The sequence below is a fragment of the Phaseolus vulgaris genome, chromosome 3 (genome assembly GCF_000499845.2).
Source record: "Phaseolus vulgaris cultivar G19833 chromosome 3, P. vulgaris v2.0, whole genome shotgun sequence".
NCBI classification, from domain to species: Eukaryota; Viridiplantae; Streptophyta; class Magnoliopsida; order Fabales; family Fabaceae; genus Phaseolus; species Phaseolus vulgaris.
Genome location: NC_023757.2, coordinates 50,045,991 through 50,066,760, shown reverse-complemented (window position 1 = coordinate 50,066,760; position 20,770 = coordinate 50,045,991). Strand labels below are relative to the sequence as shown.

General features: G+C 34.2%; 3 protein-coding genes across 3 annotated transcripts; all 3 read left to right on the top strand.

Moving 5' to 3' along the window:
- The first annotated feature begins 2,665 nt into the window (after positions 1-2,665).
- On the top strand, positions 2,666-5,424 carry LOC137808451 (uncharacterized). Its single transcript, XM_068609571.1, has one exon. It carries the CDS (start codon positions 3,183-3,185, stop codon positions 5,184-5,186), a length of 2,004 nt encoding a protein of 667 aa, XP_068465672.1. The 5' UTR covers positions 2,666-3,182; the 3' UTR covers positions 5,187-5,424.
- Positions 5,425-12,871: 7,447 nt separating this feature from the next.
- LOC137808450 (large ribosomal subunit protein uL2x) lies at positions 12,872-14,294 on the top strand. Its single transcript, XM_068609570.1, has 2 exons — positions 12,872-13,368; positions 13,791-14,294. Exons 1-2 carry the CDS (start codon positions 12,929-12,931, stop codon positions 14,131-14,133), a joined length of 783 nt encoding a protein of 260 aa, XP_068465671.1. The 5' UTR covers positions 12,872-12,928; the 3' UTR covers positions 14,134-14,294.
- A 1,333-nt stretch (positions 14,295-15,627) lies between these two features.
- Positions 15,628-20,147, top strand: LOC137808449 (peptide methionine sulfoxide reductase A5). Its single transcript, XM_068609569.1, has 4 exons — positions 15,628-16,139; positions 17,614-17,726; positions 17,825-17,969; positions 19,466-20,147. The coding sequence occupies exons 1-4, from the start codon at positions 15,810-15,812 to the stop codon at positions 19,661-19,663; spliced, it is 786 nt and encodes a 261-aa protein (XP_068465670.1). The 5' UTR covers positions 15,628-15,809; the 3' UTR covers positions 19,664-20,147.
- The last annotated feature ends 623 nt before the right edge of the window (positions 20,148-20,770 follow it).

The window sequence follows — 20,770 nt, the reverse complement described above, 5'->3', positions numbered from 1 at the left end:
AATTAAAAAGTCTTTTTTATTTCAAACTTTCTTAGCTTCTTATAAGAGATTTGCGAAGAAAGTTTTAAATATATATATATATATATATAATTAACTATTTATAATTTATTTTTTTTATTCTTTTCTATTTTAAACTCAAATATTTTTTATTCAAAATAAAATTACATAATTAAATATAATATAATAAACAAATAAAAACATTAAATGTTAAATATATTTATGTTATAAAAATATATAATAATTAATATTTAATAATTAATAGTTATTATAAAATTATAATTATAAATAATAATAATAAATAAAAATTTTATGATAAAAAATAAATATATATAATAATTATATTAATTATAAAAATAAAGATAAAATCAATAATGCTATTTAATATAAAAATAAGTTTTTATTAATTTTTTTTATCAAATTTTATATTATTTTTTATTTTTTCAAAGTTAGTTCTGATATATTACCAAAAGTAATATTTCAAAATCAAAGAAAATAATATTTTAATTAAAAATAATTATAATTTATATATAAATTAATCAAATTATATTTTTAATAATTTTTAAATATAAGGGTCATTTTGTAAACTTATATTTTATCAATTAAAAAAAATATAATTTTAATTTATTCGTCACATTACTCCCAAACTTTCATAAACTTTCCCTACACTTTTTATTTTATTTAGCTTAATCCAAACAACCTCACTTTCTTCACACTTTCTCTACAAATCATCTTAAATCCACTCCCTAATCCAAATAAAACATTAGAGTCTATTCTAGTGAGAGTGTGTTGTGCTATTTCGGTACCAGGAGTATGTGTTGGATATCCCACATTAATTACAGATAATAATACTTAATAATAAATAATCGATACAAATTTTATTTTATAAGTCAATTTTTAAAGTTGAGTTAAATTTTAAGTATATTTTTAATAAGATATATATTTTTTTATATTTAGTTGAAAGCTATTTTTAAAATTTAAAATTAGTACATGTACAATTTTATATAAAAAAAAACTAAATTTATGAACGATGATTGATACATGTTATGTTAGTGGCTGAGAATATCCACGTGTAAGGCATAACATATATGAAAAATAATTGCAAAATGAAAAAAGTGGACCAAATTAATGTCTATGTCATCCATCATAGGAATCATAGAAGTGTCTTATGGCACCAATTTATAAGTTTGTGGTATTGAATGCATTATTCTAAAATTGATCGAATCTTTTTCACTTATTTTCCACAAAGCAAGTTGCGTAGCCTGCAAAGGATTCTTTTATAATATGTGGAATCTTTGACATAGAAAATTACTTCTGAAAACAATTTCTCCAACAAAACAAGTGGTTTTGAATAATATTTTTTTTTTTGCTTGTAGAATCTTGTTTTGATAATTTTCAAACTCACCTTACAAGTGGTTTTGATAATCCATCAAAATAAAGAATTTGAGGTTTATTTTTCATATCTTTATTATATTTCAAAATGTGTATAATTAACATAAAAACAACAACAAAGTGTCCTTTGATTAATTTAAAAGGAACAAATATCAATGAAAAATAAACTTAAGGCAACGTAAATTTTATTTGTTTTAATTAATGTAAAGATAAAAAAAGTAAGATGAATGTTTTATCCTAATACAAGAATAAACATAATTGTTTTTGGGTTATATAAATTTTCTACATTGTTTAAAATTAAAAACACATATTCAATTTCATTATCATCATCTTCTAGGATGCTCATAATTGTCAAAGTTAGATGTTTAATATACAACTTGAGTTTCTTTTTTTTAGAGGTAGAACCACCAACCCTCATCAATGAATTCATCAAATCATTTTATATCTTCGAATGTATCTTAGTGTCCCTTCTCTCCTCTTTCAATTGGAGTTAAGGCGCAAAAGCTTTATTTTTTCTTAATAAATTAAATATATATGTCCAAAGGAAAATTTTCTTACTATGGGTAATAATAAGTGAAAGGCTTCCAACATATAGATTTTAAAAACAACCTTTTCAATAATAATAATAAGATGAAGATGAGTGATGAAAAAATTGAGTGTTAGAACCAAATCAAAGTACACACTTGCTAATGAAAAAATAGGATTTTAGGCATGTAAAAAAAAAATGAATTACGAGGGAAGATGAATAGAATTTAATACCAAACCAAGAAAGAACAAGTATAATTGGTATGAAATAAACTTTTTTTTTTAACAAATTGAATGATAAGATAAAATGGTACATAATAAGATAAACATAGTAGCTCAATTTACAATAAACAATGTATTTGACTTTACTCAAACCTTTACACTTGTATTTGAATTAGTCATAATTATGCTTGTAGTTACTACTAACGAACACATCAAACTCTCTTAAATGGAGATGAAAAGTGTATTTTTTTTTAAACTATGGTGATTGAGAAAGAAATATATGTTAAACAATGTTTAGTTTCCAAAGTATGGAGTTGACACAATGTTTTCAGATTTATAAAAAGTCTACATGATTTAAAACAAGCACTTCATGATCTATCAAGTTTTCAATCAAAGCACACATACATTTTATTACCAAAGAAAAAGTTTAAACACGAAAACAGAATTTCCAATTAATTGTTAATACTCAACTAACTCAATCCAAATGCTTTTAATAACATGGTCACACATTTATTTGTGAATCTATGGTGACCCAACATTATACAGCTCGGACCACTCTCTTTTTCATGCAAATTAATACCTTTCAAATCTCAAAACCTACCATTATTATATCTGTTTAAGATGTTTGTCTCTTCTAATTTGATTACTGAAGGGAAAAAAAGAAGGGTTGATTATTCCTAAAGAGTTGAGATAAGCTATTATTAGAGTAGAGAGGGGAAAGAAAGCGCGTTGGATGTTGTAAGACCCGTCCACAGAAGCACTTTGACACAAATAAAAAGTTCCAAAATTTGTAGAAATCATGCCCTGAAGCCCGGCATAAAGAACATGGTCATCACTTCAAACATACACATATTTCACTCACAGACAATAGCCAGATCATAAGACACCCCATTCTCTTGGCACCTTTCAACAACTTCTCCGTTTTCCCTCTCCATCAAACCCCAGATTCCTGTTTCAACCCCTTTTTCGCTCATCACTCGTTCCTTCAATAAAGGCTCAAACTTTTGCAACTGGGGTTTTGGATCGGAGCGTTAAAGAAGAGAACCATGTCAGACATAGTGAAGCAACTGTTGGCAAAGCCGATCCAATTGGCTGACCAAGTCACCAAGGCGGCGGAAGAGGCCAGTTCCTCTTTCAAGCAAGAGTGCTTAGAACTCAAATCCAAGACAGAGAAACTCGCGGGGCTTCTTCGACAAGCAGCGCGTGCCAGCTCCGACCTGTACGAGCGTCCCACGCGGCGTATAATCGCCGACACCGAACTCGTGCTCGACAAGGCCCTGTCTTTGGTCCTGAAATGCCGCGCCAACGGCCTCATGAAGCGCGTGTTCAGCATCATTCCGACGGCGGCGTTTCGCAAGATGTCGTCCCAGCTCGAGAATTCCATCGGGGACGTGTCGTGGCTCCTCCGGGTTTCGGCTCCGGCGGAGGATCGCGGTGACGAGTATCTCGGCCTCCCTCCGATCGCCGCGAACGAGCCCATTTTGGGCCTCATTTGGGAGCAGGTGGCGACCCTCCACACGGGGTCTCTTGACGACCGATCTGACGCAGCCGCCTCGCTCGTGTCGCTGGCACGTGACAACGACCGGTACGGGAAGTTGATAATCGAGGAAGGTGGGGTTGGACCTTTGTTGAAGCTGATAAAGGAGGGTAAAAAAGAGGGTCAAGAGAACGCCGCCAGGGCTATTGGGCTTCTGGGTCGTGACCCTGAGAGCGTGGAGCTTATGATCCTTGCCGGGGTGTGCTCTGTGTTCGCCAAAGTCCTGAAAGAAGGTCCCATGAAAGTTCAAGCTGTGGTTGCCTGGGCCGTGTCTGAGTTGGCAGCTAAGTACCCAAAATGTCAAGATCTTTTTGCTCAGCATAATATCGTTCGCTTGCTTGTAAGTCATCTTGCTTTTGAAACCGTTCAGGAGCATAGTAAATACGCAATTGTTAGCAACAAACCCACATCAATCCATGCTGTTGTGATGGCTAGTAATAATTCTAATGGCAATACTTTGAAAAAGGAGAGTGAATATGAGGACAAGCTTATGCAAAGTCGCATGCAGCATCCCTTAGGTGATAAGTCCACAAATCAGATGCTTAAAGTGGTCACAAGTACCATGGCAATGCATGCTGCCAACAAGCAGCAGCAACAGTTAAGTCAAGACAATGAAGGGACTCAGAACTCACAGGGTGCTCCGCCAAAGGCCAATGGGAATAGTAATGGCAAGCAGAGCCATCAGTCCCACCAGCAAAGCTATACCTACTCTGGAATTAACATGAAGGGAAGGGAACTGGAGGACCCTGAGAATAAGGCTTACATGAAAGCAATGGCAGCAAGAGCCCTCCGGCAGCTCGCCAAGGGCAACGTAGCCATTTGTCGGAGCATCACTGAATCGAGGGCTCTGTTGTGCTTTTCCATTCTTCTTGAGAAAGGGTCTGAAGATGTGAAGTACAATTCTGCCTTGGCAGTGAAGGAGATAACGGCAGTGGCAGAAAAAGACGCAGAATTGAGAAGATCAGCTTTCAAACCCAACTCTCCCGCTTGCAAGGCAGTTGTTGATCAAGTGCTTAAGATCATTGAGAAGGAAGATACAAAACTCCTGATTCCTTGCATAAAGGCTATAGGGAATTTGGCAAGGACATTCCGGGCAACGGAGACAAGGATAATTGGTCCCTTGGTCCGGCTTCTTGACGAAAGAGGGGCAGAGGTGTCAAGGGAAGCAGCAATCTCTCTCACAAAATTTGCCTGCACGGAAAACTACCTCTGCCTTGATCACTCCAAGGCAATTATAAGTGCTGGTGGTGCAAAGCACTTGGTCCAGCTTGTGTATTTTGGAGAACAGACAGTTCAGATTTCAGCACTAGTTCTGCTCTCCTACATTGCATTGCATGTGCCAGACAGTGAGGAACTTGCTAAGGCCGAGGTTCTTGGAGTGCTTGAATGGGCTTCCAAGCAACCTAACGTGACGCAGGATGAAACTATCGATGCTTTGTTGCAGGAATCCAAAGGTAGGCTGGAGCTTTATCAGTCTAGAGGTTCAAGAGGATTCCAAAAATTACATCAATAGGAACAATTAGTAATTCATTGGTGTGGTTGTGAGGTTTGTCAATCATTCGTGTCTAATCCATTGTTCTTGTGAGTGTATATACAATCAAATGCCTTATCCAATTGTTCAGATTTGTTTTCAACTATAAAGAGAATTGTTTGCCTAAACCATTTGTTCTAACTTTCCTTTCTACCTCTCAAGTTGACCCTCTCATAGAAATTGTAACCAATGAAAACAGTTATAAAGTTATACTTTGTAATCGTGCCTTCGTAAACACTCTACTGTTGCTCTTTTCTAATGGGAAAGTAAAATGTACAGCTGAACTGTTTTCCTGAGTTATTCAGCTACAATGGGTTGTAGTAGTAGCAAATTTTTGTTTTCCACAATGGCCATTAGACGTTAATTTTCATAACGAAGGACCTATTAGTCTAATTAAAGCACTGAGGCTGATACATGCATGTTCTAAAGATGTTCCATTTTCCATGTCAAGGAACTTATATAGATTTTAGATGAAAAAAACAGTGGCCGGATGCGTAGTTAATTCCAAAGCTTTCAGGGCAACCAATCGAAGTTGATAATTTCCCAAACCTTCAATTGCCAAAGCAATCTGTATAATTTCATCAGAGAAAGTTCAAAGAAAATAATAATGATTGGGGGCAGATGAACCCTCTGACACGATGATATTCGCCACTGAATTTTAGTGGCATGGGGGCCAATAGTAGATTATGATAATTTTTGGCATGCATATATTCATTTCAACTGGCCATATTATATTGTTTGTATACAAGTATCACATGTAGGCCATTTCATCATGGTGGATAAATTGCTATCATCTAGAAAAAGTGTTGCTAGTACCTCAAACAACGAGGAATCAGGGCAAAATACAGTAAAAGGAATGGCCATAATGATCTTGAAAAGATTCTATATTATCAATTAAGAAGCTCACTACTTAGGCATACGGAAAAACAGCTAAGAAAGTGACATGGTTTATTTTATGACAAGGAAATCTGTTAAGATATCAAAGGGAAGCAATACACTTTAATATCAAACAAGTGAAATCAGAGCCCGTTAATTATACAGAAAAAAGTCATCAAGCCAGAATTGGTGTCTTAACAACAGCATCCCATGAGAAATTGAAAGGTTTTATATTTCTTTTCTCATCTGTAATACTGACAATAATGATATTTTTACTTTCTAACTATCTTCTTCGTCAAGTCGGTTATCATTTTATTATAATTATCTTTCTTCTCCTCTATTATCATTCTTCACAATAGAAACTATTGTCCAATCTGACAACAGAAAAAACCCTCGTCACAGTGGGTAGTTCGGCTAAGTGCATCAATCTGTACCCTACACTACTCTTTCAAAACCAACATTTAGGAATGCTGAGGGCAGAGTTACAACTAATTCATACTCCTATTACCACACCACGCACAGTTTGGCCACTGGTGTATTCTTCACTTTCAACCAATAATGATAGAAAATTAAAAAGTAAGTAGGCAATTTGTCTTCAAAAGTATTCATTTGTGTCAATTTAGATTAGAAGTATGCAATTTCTGAATTTGTTTGTTAACTAGTAATAAATATTTGCAGTAAAGTTAAACTAACTTATCACAAATATAATGATTTAAAAGACTAAATTTTCAAAGACGACTAATTGAAGAATGAAATTCTATACAAACTATAATTTTAGAAGTATTAGGAAAATTGGTTAAAGTTCGAAAAGTTTCTTCAGGGTCGGATCGGATTTGTAACTATCTGTGTAATTAGTTTTTTGGGTGATCTTTGTGCATTGTGAGGATATCAGAGAAGAGAAAGAGATTTTGTATGATGAAACATACAAAACATATTGTATTAGAATAAGATAGGGAGAAAGAATATATAGAAATAGAGTTTAGGGTTAATAGAAGATTGTTTTCCAATAATTAATTATTCACTTCAAGAATTCTCTACTCTATAAGTCAAGAATTTAATGGTGATCCTAAAGACACTTAAATTTTTAGCTTAATGTGAAATAGACTTTTAACTATAACAAAATCAAATCAATGAGAGACCACTACTTATTTATTCAAAGTTAATCTTTCTATTATCGAACACCACGCTCATTGCTCATCCTAATTCCTCCTAGTGATTGCTTACATGCATCACATTCATTTCCTTGCGTTCACGCAATGTTGATTAGAAACAGGATCACAAAAACACGGGAGAAACAACAATGAAAAAAAAATCAAAAACCGAAATCAAAATCATATATTCTGATTTACAAATGAGAAGTTATTAAGGAATATATCACTAATTATTGATATTATTAATTATTATATAACTTAATTAGTTATTAAAGAAATTGTATATAAATTATTATATGATATATTTAGTTGATTAAATAGACATGATTATGTTTTATATTCCTTTTCTAAAGTTACAATTTTGTTTTAGTATATATATATACTACACTCCAAATTCATTCTATTTGAAACCAATATATTTATTCTGGTCATGGTATCGTAGCATGACCTTAGTGCTCTTGTTATCAAAATTTTCATGTATTCTAAAAACACCAATACTGCCATGGTAGACGATTCGAATGGTTTTGGATCAGATATCAAAACCACTGATCCCCCACTCCCGTTCTATATTCATCATTCAAATCAACCAGACCATCTCTTGATTCATATCAAACTAAATGACATCAACTATCAATCCACGAAAAACATGACAAAATCTCAGGAAGTATATCATTCAACTTCTTCTAGTGCAGTACAAAGATTCATCGTGGAGCACATCCAAAAATTGGCTCAAGCAATCAATGCATTAAATCAAAACAATTTTGGTAATGTTGACGCATACGCAAATTTCACAGGTTTGATTCCATTAACTCTTGTGTCGATTAATTCTAGTAGCGCAAGTTCTTGGATTTTGGATATCGACGCCATGAATCACATTGTTTCCCACATGTCTCTTTTAACTAAACCCAAATCTTCCATACAAGTGTCAATTTACCGAATTGTGCTACAACACAAGTCACACACGGCCACCGTTATTTTTAATGTCAAACTCACACTTAAAAATGTCCTACGTGTCCCATCTTTTAACTTGAACTTGGTTTTAGCTAACAAACTCACAAAAGGCCTAAATTGTTGCATTTTATTCTTTCCTGAATTTTGTATTTTGCAGGACTTGGTTTCGAGAAGATGATTGACTTGGGTAGACAGTGTGGTGGTCTATACTACATGCATCCATCAAAGAATAAATCGACTATTTTCCATGTCTCTCAGTCGTCCAACTTATGGCATTTACGCTTGGGACATCCCTCTTTTTCTCGTTTTTAAGTAATGTGACATTTACTCCTTGATCATCCTAAAGAACTAGGAAATAGTTGTACAATTTTTCCAAAGGCTAAGTAGACACTCATGCCTTTTTCCAAAAGCTCAATAACCACAAAATTTCTTTTTTCACTTTTACATTGTGATGTCTGGGGTCCTCCTCATAAATTCCTACACACATTGGTTTGCGTTACTTTCTTACTATTGATGATTTTTCTCGTTGAACATGGATTGTTCTCATGCATCATAAATCAGAGACAATTTTTATTAACTAATTTCATACAATTCGTACGACTCAATTTTTTGCTCCGGCCAGTCTGTTAAGACCCATCCGTCACAGGGAATTATTAGATGAATTTTAGCATCATTCAGTTATCAAGTTCAACATGTTCTATGCTACTTTTATTAAATGTTGGGCTTGTGTCAGCCATACATATTATTTCCATAAAAGCTTATTAGTATTCCCAAGTCAAAGTTGAAGGAAACTTAAAAGCTCGGTCAACCATTATCGATTACATAGGCCTCATATTACTGCTTCAACCAAACTATTCCATTCTACTTGGCAACGACTATGTCGCCTATCTCAATGCTCGACAAAATTGCAAATTACATCAAGGCTCAGTCAGCCATTTCAAACCATCACCACAAAAGTTAAAGCTTTAAATTGAACAAGGCAATTGTTAAAGTGTTTTATGCTCACATCCTGGCCCAAGTTGATATGAATAAATTTACAAATGTTGAAATTACAAGGGTTCAAAGACCTCCAATAAGGAGGGTTCAACTTTTCAACGTTCATGAACATTGCTATTTATAGACAATCCAGAGGAAAGAGAAATAAGTGTGCGTTACTTAGCACCGTTGGATCATTCTTAATCCAAAGGCTCACCATACTCGATAATTGAAACAACACAAATTGCCAGCCGTTAGATCAAACAGTGCTCATCGAACGACATTTTGAGAAAAGGAATGTCACATCTCTGACAAACATTAAATGTGCTCAACAATCACATCTCGTCTCGGGGCACCCAACGGTCACATCTCAACTCCTCAGAAATTAATAATTTTCTCGAGCTTGAAGGGCAAGTGTATTGGTCAGTACCGGACAAGTCAATCTCGACCTCGGTGACCAACTAATCGTGTCAAAGAACATCTCAAGGTAGTTAATAAATGGAAGCAACAACAATTACCAAAGTATTTAATAGGTCATAATCACATCTCAGATTATGCGAGAACTATCTCTGAGAAATCAGCTAAATACTGATTAACTGAAAGATATTAAATATATTCTTTAGATATACCAACATATCTTCCTATAAGTCAGTGATCACGATATACATCAGTGCGCAACTGATATTCAACCCATTACAACTTGGACCCATGACCAACATTATAAATAAACCTTTCACAGAGGTGTAAGGTACACTTTATCAATTTCCAAATATACATTTTTTACACAGAGTACTTGATTCTTGAAGTACCTTTTTTCATATTAACCTCGACCAAACACCAGCTTTGTGAGGCCTCAACATTATTAAATTTTTTTTTTCTCAACATTGTTCCTTGTGAAGGTTTGCACTTAGAAAAGGTCCAATTGTCTTCTCTTCCATGTAATTTGCTAACTATCATAATTGAGAAGCAGTAATATACTAAATATAAAATAAGATAATAATAATAATGATTTAATATGACAACAAAAGTGATTACAATTATAACAATCATAGAAGTAATAATTTTTCACCAATCTCATTTTCATTAACAACAAAAAAAAAGGTCTCTTCTCTGTCCTTATTGAACTTGAAGTTGCCACATCAAGGCAATGCTCGTACCCTAAATATTTGTTTTACCTTGCATATACTGAAGAAAAAAAAAAAATCTGCCAAAACACATGAAAAAGCAAACAAACAAATCAATGTTACGTTAATAATTATTTTTCCCAAATTAAAGGGGGTGAAGATGAGAGAATATAGTAGAATGAGAAAAAGATGAATAAAAGTGAAACCTGCTCATGGAGGATTCAAGCAAGCGAGGTCAGAATTGACCTGGATACTTCTTCCGCCTCCAGTTGCTCTTCCAACAATTAAATAATCAAAATTATATAGGCCTTCTTTTGTGCTTCTTTTATACTCTTGTGAGAGAGCATTGAGAAAGAGTGGAGGCTGATGAAAAGGCGGAATGGATGTAGTGGACGTGGGACGGTTACTCTAAATTTTTATAATAGTTGGTTATATGCCCGCTCTCATTACTTGATTAATCTTTTGCTTTCGCCCCTCCAAGAAGTTGAGAAACTCCATTTGCTTTTGACACCATTCCTATCACACAACCTTAAATAATGAATACGCAGTAATAACCCAATTTCTTCAAAACACATAAAATTCATGATGGTGAAAACCCAATTAGAAAAATGAAAATTGATATAGTAGAAGTAAGATCGGAACGGAAAAACTCCGTTTGTTCTTGAAGCGGTGAAGAAAGGAATTTGAAAGAGGGTGCTTTTTCTTGTGGGTAGATAAGTCCTCAATATGCATTTTGTAAGAAAAAAAAATATTTAGAAGTGAAATAAATAAATAAGAACTTGGAAATAAATACAACATTCACATTTAATTTAAACGACACATAAAAGAAAACATAGAAGCATAACAAATGAATTTTCGATGAGTGATGTTGGTGGGTGTTTCAAATTTAAGAGAATAAGTCGTCGGAGGTTCCTCGATTAGCCAACAAAATGAATGAATCCTCATTTTTTTTCCTTGTATGCAGGGTTTAAAAACAAAGAAACCACAATGTTAGCCAAAGATTCACAACTAAATCACAAAACAGGGGAACAAAGATTCACAACTAAATCACAAAATATAATTAACTCTAACATTAGAGAAAGAAAGGATCCAGGAACCGGGACGAAATGCAGAGGTGAAGACGATTAAAAATTGAAGTAAATCCTTAATTTACAATTTGTTTCAATTAAGAGTAAAGAGAGAGAAACAAATTCAGACAAATCAAAAGTTGGAAGTAACCGCTTACGTTTGGTCATTACTTACTCACGTCTCCTAATATCTTTCTTCTCAAACACTCCCTCCCTTTAAGCAACCGCTCCTCTCTTTATTCCAAATATTTTTAAAAAGAAGAAAATGATGCAATACCCAAAATAATGAAATAAAATTAAATATTAATCTAAGGATAAAATAGAAAAAATTTAAGAGCAGTTAAAGAGGGGAACAAATTTATATGTAGGTATAGATGATTAAAAATATAAAAATAATTGTTATCATAGTTATTAAAATATATTTTTTATTAAAATTTATAAAAAATATTATTATAAAAATAATTATAAAGTAAATAATTTTAATAATTTTGTCATGGGTAAATTTTATTATAAATAGTTAATTCAAGTTAAAAAACAATTAAAAATAATAAAATAAAATAATGATAAAATACATTAATAACGAATTATTTATACAAAACTCAGTTACAGAATAGTTATAAAAAATCCTTATAAATATATAATATATAAATTTATATTAAATAAGTTTTATTCTTGTTACTATGAAATTGAAAGAATATTTTTAATTTAAATAAATTTATCTTATATATACTTTTATGATAATTTTAATAATATAAAAACATTTATGTAATTTTATTGATATATTATTTTTTGATAGCTCTTATAAAGAAATGGTTTTCACATTAGAACTTTAAACAAAATGTATTCTAAAAATATTTATCAAACATGTCTTATTCTTTTATATTCCTATGAAGACAGACCTGAAGTTAATGACTCTTTCTTCCTACACCTCCATACCTTCTTGGCATACTAAATATGAAAATACCATTTTATCCTCTTTTTTTCCATCCCTTAAATTTAAAATAATAAACCTATGGATTATGTAATCCAGATATATTTCGGATTACATAATCCGGAAGTCAATTTTATATTTAGAAAAAACTTTCAGATTATGTAATCCGGAAGCTAATAACACATATGAAAAAAAGACTTTCGGATTACATAATCCGAAAGCTAATCTTATGTATAGAAAAGACTTCCGGATTATGTAATCTGGAAGTTAATCACAAAAGACTTCTGGATTACATAATCCGGAAGCTAATTCTGAATCTAGAAAAAGACTTCTAGATTATGTAATCCGAAATATTGAAAAGGATATTTTTGGAATATGAAATTTTTTTGAGGGTGGCACAAGAAGGTATGGAGGTGCAGGAAGAAGCAGCCGAAGTTAATATATGAAATAGCAAACAAAAAAAATTATCAATGGAATTTAGTCATTAATTCCTACGTTATTTTCTTCAAGAAGTCTTATGGGTTTGGGCCGGTCCAAATTGACCTAAGCCCAGGAAGAGAAAACTTGGTATAGTCTAATGTAAGCCTCCGTTAACCTAGAATTCTCATTTCCATCTGAGAGGTAGGTTATCGAAGTTTGCAGAGCTGTAATGGGACGTGTGATCCGTGCGCAGCGTAAGGGTGCGGGCTCAGTCTTCAAGTCCCACACTCACCACCGCAAGGGTCCGGCTCGCTTCCGCAGTCTCGACTTTGGGGAGCGGAACGGCTACCTCAAGGGTGTCGTCACCGACGTCATCCACGACCCTGGCCGCGGTGCCCCACTTGCTAAGGTTACTTTCCGTCATCCCTTCAGATACAAGAAGCAAAATGAGCTCTTCGTTGCCGCCGAAGGCCTTTATACTGGTCAGTTCATCTACTGCGGCAAGAAGGCCACTCTCGTAGTTGGTAATGTTTTGCCCATTCGCTCTATCCCTGAAGGAGCTGTTATATGCAATGTTGAGCACCATGTCGGTGACCGTGGTGTCTTCGCTAGGGCTTCTGGCGACTATGCCATCGTTATCAGTCACAACCCTGATAATGACACATCTAGGTCTGTATCCACGTTTTTGTTGTTCTGTGATAATTACATATTTTTAGTTGCTCAACGTAATTTATAATTTACAGTTTCAGTATTTGGGTAGAATTGTTTAGGATTTTACAAGTGATCGTAGCATTTTAATCTGTCTTTGCAATTATTGAAATTGTAATTCTGGAGGGCTTACCACAATGTTTAATTCATTGTTGAGGAATGTTGGGAATTTGGGTGAATTGGATTACGAGTTTTAATTGATATGCTAGGTGCAATTCGATTGTTGTGGGCGAGCACGTCTCATTACAGTGCACATCATAATATACAATTTAGTGACGAGAATGGTTTAGGGTTTTGGTGAATTGATTTAAGGGTTTGTGGATTGTTATTGAAATGGTGGGGCATTTGAGTGTTGTTTAACTGTGGTTCCTGCTTTGATACAGGATTAAGCTTCCATCTGGTGCGAAGAAGATTGTCCCCAGTGACTGCAGGGCCATGATTGGGCAAGTTGCAGGCGGTGGAAGAACTGAGAAGCCTCTTCTTAAGGCTGGAAATGCTTACCACAAGTTTAGAGTGAAGAGGAATTGCTGGCCCAAGGTGCGTGGTGTTGCTATGAATCCTGTTGAGCATCCTCACGGAGGAGGTAACCACCAGCACATTGGTCACGCCAGTACTGTCAGGCGTGATGCTCCTCCTGGACAGAAGGTTGGTCTCATTGCTGCTAGGAGGACTGGTCGTCTTAGAGGACAAGCTGCTGCAACTGCTTCCAAGGCTGATAAGGTTTAAGGAGAGAGTGTTGTTAGGATTGGTATATTATTTCATTTCGTGTTTTCCATTTTTGTTTTTCTTACTAGATTGTTATGTTAATCTGTTTATCCTCTGTTTTGAGAACCATTTTCTCCCCAGAACATGGAGTTTTTAATAGACGGTCATTTATATCTTTTTAAGTTACATGTCCTACCTATTGCTGAATGATGGCACTGTTATTGTTATGGTGACATTGGTGATTTGTTTTTGGATTCTTTGTAGCTTTTCGGAGTTGCAGTGGTTAATAACTAATACTTCAAGTTCTTTTTTATTCTCTTTGATTAACTCGTTCGTATAACTTAACCGTGATATAAATTTACATTATTTTTAATAGAATCCAATATATAATCATAAAAGATTGAACACAGCGTAAAAGCTCTAGCAATTCTGTATGAGTTTTGATTTTGATTGAAAAGTATATTACCAAACACATTATTTTACATTGTTTATTGTATAAATTCACTCAGGCGGCGTTGATGATTATTAAATACCTTTGTGGAGGTGTTTTTGTGTCTTTGCATTTTGAATGACAGTATTACTAAATTAGTGTATTTAACGTTTTGTCTAGATGAGAGTGCAACAAATAGTTATTATCATCATTTGTGACTGGCAATCTTTGGATGATGAAATATCTGGCTTCTTTTGGATCCAGCTATTAAGGCTTTTTCATGATGTAGGTTGTGTATAGATTGAAGAGATGATTGATGATAAAATTTTACCACTTCAATTGTACACGGATTCTGCAACACAATAGCAAATTTCATGAATGAGACATGTATCTCTCTTAGTGAAAGATAAAATCAGTATTTATTTTCTAATAGTAATTAATTTTGTGGCATCCTTCTTGTTCTACCTTTGGTGGTAAGGAAGGAAATGAAAGAAAATGTGGGACAGAGATATGAATAAAGTGAAAAAATACGATGAACAAAACGTGAAGAAGGAAAACTTGTCCCTTTAAAAAATAATAAATAAATTAGAATCAAATAACTATATAATTATTATAATTACGTAATTATAAAGTTACTGATACATTTGTTATGGAATAAGACTATCACTTTCTTCAATAACTTTTTTTCTCATTCAAAATATCTACTTAAATATATCGATCTCGATTTTATTTGGCAAATTTTTATTAATACACAATTTTTCAGTCTTAAACTAACGTGACGAAACTTAAATTTAAATATCCGATCTATAATTACCATTTTTTTCTTTCAGTTTTTGTCATATAAATCATCTCACATTTTTTCAATTTCTCTTTCCTTCCTTTTAATTTATTTTTTATAAAAAAAGCACTCATAAAAGTAAATAAACTTAGATAAAGAAGATTAATACTCTCTCATACTGTGTTTTATAAACGTCGAGAAAACTAACGGTGATCTGATAAAAAGAAGAATATTAATAATGATTTAACTTTTAAAAATATATCGCACGTAATAATGTAGGTAAATTTAAATACGAAAATTATTCCCTGTGTGTGTGAAACGCCACAGTCCTCCATCGCATTGGTGTCGTATGATAGAGAGAAATGAACAAAACGACATACAGGTGGAAGGTGGGAGGCGCGTAGGGGCATTTTGTGAGGTTCACCTCCCTAAAACGACAACCAAAACTCGTTCCCAGAGACAAAACGCAACACCTGGGCGAGTGGGAAAATGGCAGTTCCAGAGAGGAACCATAACCGTTTTTATCATCTTCATCATCATCATCAACATCAAGTTTTCTCAGTGTTAATCGTTCTATTCCTCATCCACGTGGACAATGCTCTCTGCATCAGATTTCCCGATCGGGTCGCCCCACCCGCCCTCCACCAATCCGACCAACAGCGCTTGCAGGTGGCTGTCTTCGCCCTCGGGAGCTTCTGGCGATCCGAAGCCGTCTTCGGCTGCTTGCCCGGCGTTGTTCACACTACCGTTGGCTACGCCGGCGGATCCAAGTCCAACCCCGAATACCGAAGCTTGGGTGACCATGCGGAATGCGTCAAGGTTCCAAGTTTCTCTAATTTCCCACTCAATTGCCTCTTATTCTTACTAAAAGATAAAATGAACTTACTATCACTAATTGGTTGAAATTGTGACGTCCGTATTCGTGACAAACTGTGAAGTGTTCAAATTTAATAGGTTCATTTTTTAATCAATTGTTTATAGGATGAATCTCATTTTAATTACTAGAGCTTGGAATGGATGAGTAACTGTGATGTCGGTTTGAAATGACTATGTTAATCGTTCTTGTTGAAACTACTCTGATGATATTAGAGTTCAGTTCATTTCCCCGAGTAAAGTTTCTCTATATTGATGTTTGGAATTGGGATTATTGCATTTCATCAAATGATTGGTGAATGAGATTTGTCCAACCAGCAATTAGACTGTGGTGTTTGCTTATTGTTACAACCTTACCCACATTTTCTATGTATTTCCTAGTAGCAGTTCAGGGAATAAGTTTTCTGGCTCGCCATTGTCTTCTTTTCAATAGACGTGTTTTCAGTGGAAACAAGAACATTCTATTCGTCTAGACATTGTTGTGGTGTTGCCCACCTTGCTGAGTTTTATGTCCTTTAGTGATACAGAGTGCTTTAGACTCAAGAAAAGTAAAAGTTTAAAACAATAAAATCATCTCGATATTTTGGTCAACTTTTGAATTTGGCGCTGGTTGACTTATTCCAAACACCCAACCATCTCATAATGATGCCCGGTTGTTAGGATTGGTAAGTAGTTGTTCTGTGTTTTTTTAATTTTTGCCCCTGGTGTATTGCAGTATGTTTCTTGTTCCTAGATTGTCATCGTAACTGAGTTACCTTGCTAGAGTTGAAAACATGAAACATCTAAAGAATCCAACAAAATCCAATAACAGCTCAAGGCTTCTATTTCCAAAGAAATGCTATGTCCTCACATGTGGCAAAGGTTGCATAAAGAGTGCTAATGGTTAGTATGTGTCAAACCAATGTACCAATAACTGAGTGAAATTTTGCGTTCTTTTATGTCTGTAAACTCCAAAGCCCATAGGCGGACTAATGTCTTCCATCACTTTGTTTGATCTGTATATATATCCTTATTATTCTATAAATCATGAAATTGTCAAGCTATGGAGGAACTCGTGAACATTTGACTTTAAGTTGTGGATGGCAGGGACTGTGATATGTGTTGAATAATTTGGAGTCATATGTCCATTGTTCATGAAAGAAAAACTTTTATTTGTGGATCTGGCAAAGAGAGTATTATTGCATGCTTTATCATGTCATGGTTGTCTTGATTCTTGAATCCGTGAAGACTAGTATATATTGATAATATTTTGTAATATTGAACAAATAAGAGAATTTTTTTTATTTTTTGTGAAGAAACTAAATTCATCAATCCATGCTACATCTTAATATTCAGATATAACTGCTTGAATTTATTATTATGAGTTGATGTTGGTCGATCTTAATTAAATTAGCCATCATGGGTTGCTATTACAATGCAGGTTGAGTATGATCCACAGCAGAATAGTTTTAGGGATCTACTGGATGTCTTTTGGTCTAACCATGATCCTAGGCAAGTGTATGGCCAAGGTCCTGATGTGGGTAAACAATACAGGTAGGAGGAGTACTATCGCAACCACCACTTTTGAGATCCTCCCCATATTCAGCCTCACGCTTAGTGTTATGTACTGAACAATGCCTGTATTCTGGCAGATCTATTATTTTTGTCAATGGAACTGAAGAATCAAGAATGGCTTCTGTCAGCAAAGAGCAGGAACAAACCAGGTCAAGAAGCAGCATCGTGACTACTCAAATTCTACAACTTGGAACATTTTACCCTGCAGAGCCTGATCACCAGGTTTCGTTTCCAAAATCGTTTTGATGTTTGACAACACTAATTTGAGTGAATGGTAGTAAAAATCAAATTACGTCTTTTTAAGTTTGTTTGGGAAATAATGTTTGTCTGACTGATATGATTCATGGTCTAATACTTCTAATTTTTTTAAGACGTGGAACCAAAAAGTTTTAATTTTGACAAACTTGGATGACTCAGCAGATCATGAACAAGCTTAGGAGACAAAACAACAGGGCAAAATTCAAATGACTGTATTTCACAATAGTAGAGGCCCCGAGACTCATGTATTCTTCCAATTATCTAAGTCATACCATGTTCCTGAATGACAAAAGAATCATCATTAGATGTTATTGAGCAATTAAAGGATTGTCAAATTTTACTCAAAGTGATTAGTTTGAAAGGATAGTTAAGGATAAATAAAACAGAACTTAGATTATATGAGGGATAAAGAGAAACTTAACCAAAGTTTTGGGAAGCAATTCTATTCCTATATCTGCCAAGGTAATTAGGCAGGTAATTAGGTGAGGAAATTTAAGGGGTGACATGGAAGAAATTAAAGAAGCATTACCAACTATGTGATCAGAAGCACCTGAAGATCATGATAACCTTGACCTAAGAACCAAAGTTCCACAAAGGAAGCCCATGATAGAAAATTGTTGTCCTTTAGTTTCTTTGTTGTAATAGTGGGAGTTTGAGAGATAGACAATATGTGGAAGCCGTTTTGTGAAAAGGGAGAAGAAAGCACTTTTTTTTTCAGACGAAGGCTAGATTTACTCCTTTTTAGTAGAGGCAAAATGGAGGTGAGGCTAGATAAGGAACTAGACTGCACCAACAAACATTTCTGGGCAGATGCAATGATGTTCCAACAACCGAATGGCTGTGTGTGGCTTCACATATCAAACCGGGCACCTGAAGAAGGGGGCGCATGAGGGAGTGTGGCTGTGATTCTGGCCGCATGACTAGTTGGGTTAGGTTGTGCTCATCGAGGCACACAAGACCCTAATCTCATTGGTGATATCCTGATAGCAGACGGAACAGATGGTGGTGAATGGAAGAGACAGCAGGATTGTACCTTCTCTGATGTCAACTTTGAGATTTTAGAGAGCCTGCGAGTTTCTTGCCACTCATTGGTCTATATTGTGTTTGTATTAAAAAAAAGGTAGTGTACAAGAGAAAGAAGAAAAGGGAATAGGGGGCAACCACCCTTCTAGATAAATAAAAAAACCAGCTTTATAAAAGCCTTAACGACAAATAAAAGGATTGTTTTATCGTCTGTACATTGCAATAGTTATTTATTTGTTGGAGTTGTTATTCTGGGAAAAAAATACTACTGGAAATTGCCAGGATACCTGTTTGAAAGGGCATTGAATGGAAGTTGTTCACATTTCAATGGTCATACATGCATAGTCTTGGATTGATGTTACATTGGATGAAACATTAGACAATTTTCTGTAACAGGTGAAAACTAAAATATTGCCTGTTTTGTTCTTAATATGCAGAAATTTGAACTCAAGCAAAATACCATTCTTCTTCAATTAATTGGCAACCTTCCTGCCGAGGAGCTTGAGAGGTCTAGCCTGGCAACGAAATTGAATGGATATGTAGCAGAGCTTTGCCCTCCTAATATCCAAAAGCGTATTGATGCCAAGATCAATGATATTATCAAAAGGGGTTGGCCAATTTTGAGGGAGTTGTAGTTGGCCTCGTGGGAAGTTGCTCAGATTGTCAACGTTTCATTATTCACCTAACTCGCTCGCTTCAGTATTACCTATAGGTTTGTTCAATAGCTTGTATCAGTTGCAGGGCTAGACGTAAAAAATATAGTGCTTGCTGATTAAACCACTGTGTTTTGATTATTGTACGTGTAAAGTCTTTACTCTCCCTCATCTTTAAAAAGAACTTTGTATTTTTTGTTCTCTTTTATTATGAGGACAAGAGAGAAACTAGTAAATTTCAGCTTGGTATCAGTCAAGGGGAAGAGTAACTGATTATGTTGGTGCCTATTTTAGAATCTTATCATTTTTCATAAGCTCCTACATTGTTTAATGGGCTTCTCAGTGAAAATCATAATATTCTTGGAAAAAATATTTTTTGAATTCTTCCCTATATTTGTTGTAATCAAGTAATTATTATGTATGCACTAATAAATCTGTCCACAGGTTTGGATGGTTGCTTTATTTATTTAGTTGTGTTGCCACTACTATTTGTTCTTCTCCCTTGTGGTGCATAGGAGGGGGAGGGATTTTTAGGACTTTCACTGAAGTATATAGTTAAATTATCTTTGAATGTACACTTCAAAATGTGTTTTACATTATTTCATTTTTTTTTTGTATTCTAAACAATGTGGTTGATGGAAGGAAATTTCTCTACAAGCATGAGCTAATTTTAGAAAATATTTTTTCTTCCGGAAATGTTTATAAAGGAATTTCCTAACAATTCTTTTAATGTTTAAATTTTTGTAATTTTATTTTCACGTCTAACCCAAGTTTTTCTACGTTCTTTAAACCAACACATATCTTTTTGAGCAAGAATATCCTGTAGGATTTTTCTTATATGCCAATTCATTATTATCAATATAATCCAATTTCTAATAATCCCAATTCATTATTATTAGTATAATGCAATTTCATATGAATACCTTTTACGTGAACCTCCAGAATAAGTTAATTTATTCCAGTTTAACTAGTGAATAAGTCAAACTATTCCGGTTTGCCTAGTTAATTGATTATATAAATGAATAAAATGTAAACTTTAAAAAATTAATACTATGTTTTGTAATTTTTGTTTTATGTCTATAGAATTTT

Excerpts from the sequence above, each read along its gene's own strand:
- LOC137808451 (XM_068609571.1), top strand. The coding sequence starts at position 3,183 with ATGTCAGACATAGTGAAGCAACTGTTGGCAAAGCCGATCCAATTGGCT.
- LOC137808450 (XM_068609570.1), top strand. The coding sequence starts at position 12,929 with ATGGGACGTGTGATCCGTGCGCAGCGTAAGGGTGCGGGCTCAGTCTTC. Across the intron at positions 13,369-13,790 it reads CCTGATAATGACACATCTAG|GATTAAGCTTCCATCTGGTG; the intron begins GTCTGTATCCAC and ends GCTTTGATACAG.
- LOC137808449 (XM_068609569.1), top strand. The coding sequence starts at position 15,810 with ATGGCAGTTCCAGAGAGGAACCATAACCGTTTTTATCATCTTCATCAT. Across the intron at positions 16,140-17,613 it reads ACCATGCGGAATGCGTCAAG|GTTGAGTATGATCCACAGCA; the intron begins GTTCCAAGTTTC and ends ATTACAATGCAG. Across the intron at positions 17,727-17,824 it reads GATGTGGGTAAACAATACAG|ATCTATTATTTTTGTCAATG; the intron begins GTAGGAGGAGTA and ends GTATTCTGGCAG.